Source organism: Megascapheus bottae, chromosome 35, assembly GCF_031878675.1.
Source record: "Megascapheus bottae isolate mThoBot1 chromosome 35, mThoBot2.hap1, whole genome shotgun sequence".
NCBI classification, from domain to species: Eukaryota; Metazoa; Chordata; class Mammalia; order Rodentia; family Geomyidae; genus Megascapheus; species Megascapheus bottae.
The window spans coordinates 3,378,132-3,379,570 of record NC_143543.1 but is presented as its reverse complement, the minus strand read 5'-3'; the positions used below and the strand labels follow the sequence as shown (position 1 = coordinate 3,379,570).

At 62.6% G+C, this 1,439-nt stretch overlaps 1 protein-coding gene across 1 annotated transcript; it reads right to left on the bottom strand.

Annotated features, from left to right (window-relative positions):
* Positions 1-366: 366 nt before the first annotated feature.
* Etfrf1 (electron transfer flavoprotein regulatory factor 1) lies at positions 367-1,048 on the bottom strand. Its single transcript, XM_090324485.1, has 3 exons — positions 946-1,048; positions 741-809; positions 367-579 (listed from the first exon to the last, which is right to left on the bottom strand). Exons 2-3 carry the CDS (start codon positions 783-785, stop codon positions 367-369), a joined length of 258 nt encoding a protein of 85 aa, XP_090180611.1. The 5' UTR covers positions 786-809; positions 946-1,048.
* Positions 1,049-1,439: the final 391 nt, after the last annotated feature.

Below are 1,439 nucleotides of genomic sequence, written 5' to 3'. Positions count from 1 at the left end.
GCTTTGCTTAGTAGATGTGCATTAGATCACTTCTCTTGATAAGTAAAGTGGAGAAAGTGGCCAAGCGCGGTTGTCTAAAACACTCAGGAAACCTGCGTGTGTATCTTGTTTCCAAATTAGGCACTCGATCCATGACGTGGTGCTATCACTCTATTCATGGTATTTAGTCACTGATAATGGTAATATCCGCCTTATTTTAGGAATAGCTGAACATAGAGGGTTGTCGATAGGCGCCATCGGGACAGCGGGGGACCTAACACAAACTTCTTATTACATGTGGGATGGTTGTAAGAGCACTTCGTGACTCCTGGTGTACGCAGGCGCGTTGCTGCCCTGATGCTTCACCCGGTTTTTAGGGCGCCACGATCAGTCCGAGTCGGAATAGTAGCGCCGTTTCATGGCTCTGTACTTCCTCAGGAAGTACAAGGCCTCCAGCTCCTTCATGACAAACTCGCCTCGCTGGACGAGCGCTCGGATCTCCTCGGGCTCGGTCACGTCCTTGTTCTGCAGGAAAGCCTTCCTCAGCTGCCTTCTGAAGTAGTCTGCTCCTCTTGGGTAGTCCCGCCCCAGGTGCAGCAGCTTTAACGAGCGAGGGCGGCGCGGGCTCGACACAGCGCACGCACACGCGCACCCCGCCCCACGCCCCCCACCCCCGGTCACCGCGGCCGTGCACGTGCGCGCACGCACCCCGCCCCAAACCCCACACCCACACCCCCGGTCACCGCGGCCGTGCCACTTACGTTCTTGTAGAGGTTCAGCACCTGTCCCCTTACAGAGCCGGCCATGGTCGTGTCACGTGGAGGCGGAGCCTTCAGACGGGGGCGGGGGAAAAACAAGAAACAAGATGGAGGTGCGGGGACGGCGAGAGACTGAAGGACGACGGGCCGGGGAGTCCCCGCCCTGGGGACGAGGGGCTGGAGGGGCTTCCCCGGACGCAGAGGGTACCCGCGGCCTGCTCTCGGTCTTCAAGGGGACTCCTGAGCAGACGGAGCTAGGTGGGGAGGAGCCAAGGGCAGAGCATCGTCATGCAGCAGGAAGCCGACAAGCGCCTGCTGCAGCGAGCGCCCTGCGTCCCCCCGCGTGCCGTGCGCCTCCTCGTCCTGCCGAGACGCCGCGGTCCTGCGGAAGGTGGGTCCATGCCACGGGGGTGCGAGGCCGCCTGGGCCGCCTGGGCCGCCTGGGCCGCCGGCCCGCCATTCAGGGCCTGCGAGGAGCCTTAGAGGCTGGGGCAGGGGCGAGCGAGGCGGGACTTCCGGTTCCCACTGAGCACGCACACCCGCAGCCGCTGGGGGCGGAACTTCCGGCTCCCATTGGGTAGTGGTCACAAGCAGCCACTGGGGGGGGGAAGGAACTTCCGGCTCTCATTGGGTACTGCTCACAAGCAGCCACTAGGAGGGGAGGAACTTCCGGCTCCCGTTGGGTACCGGTCCCAAGCAGCC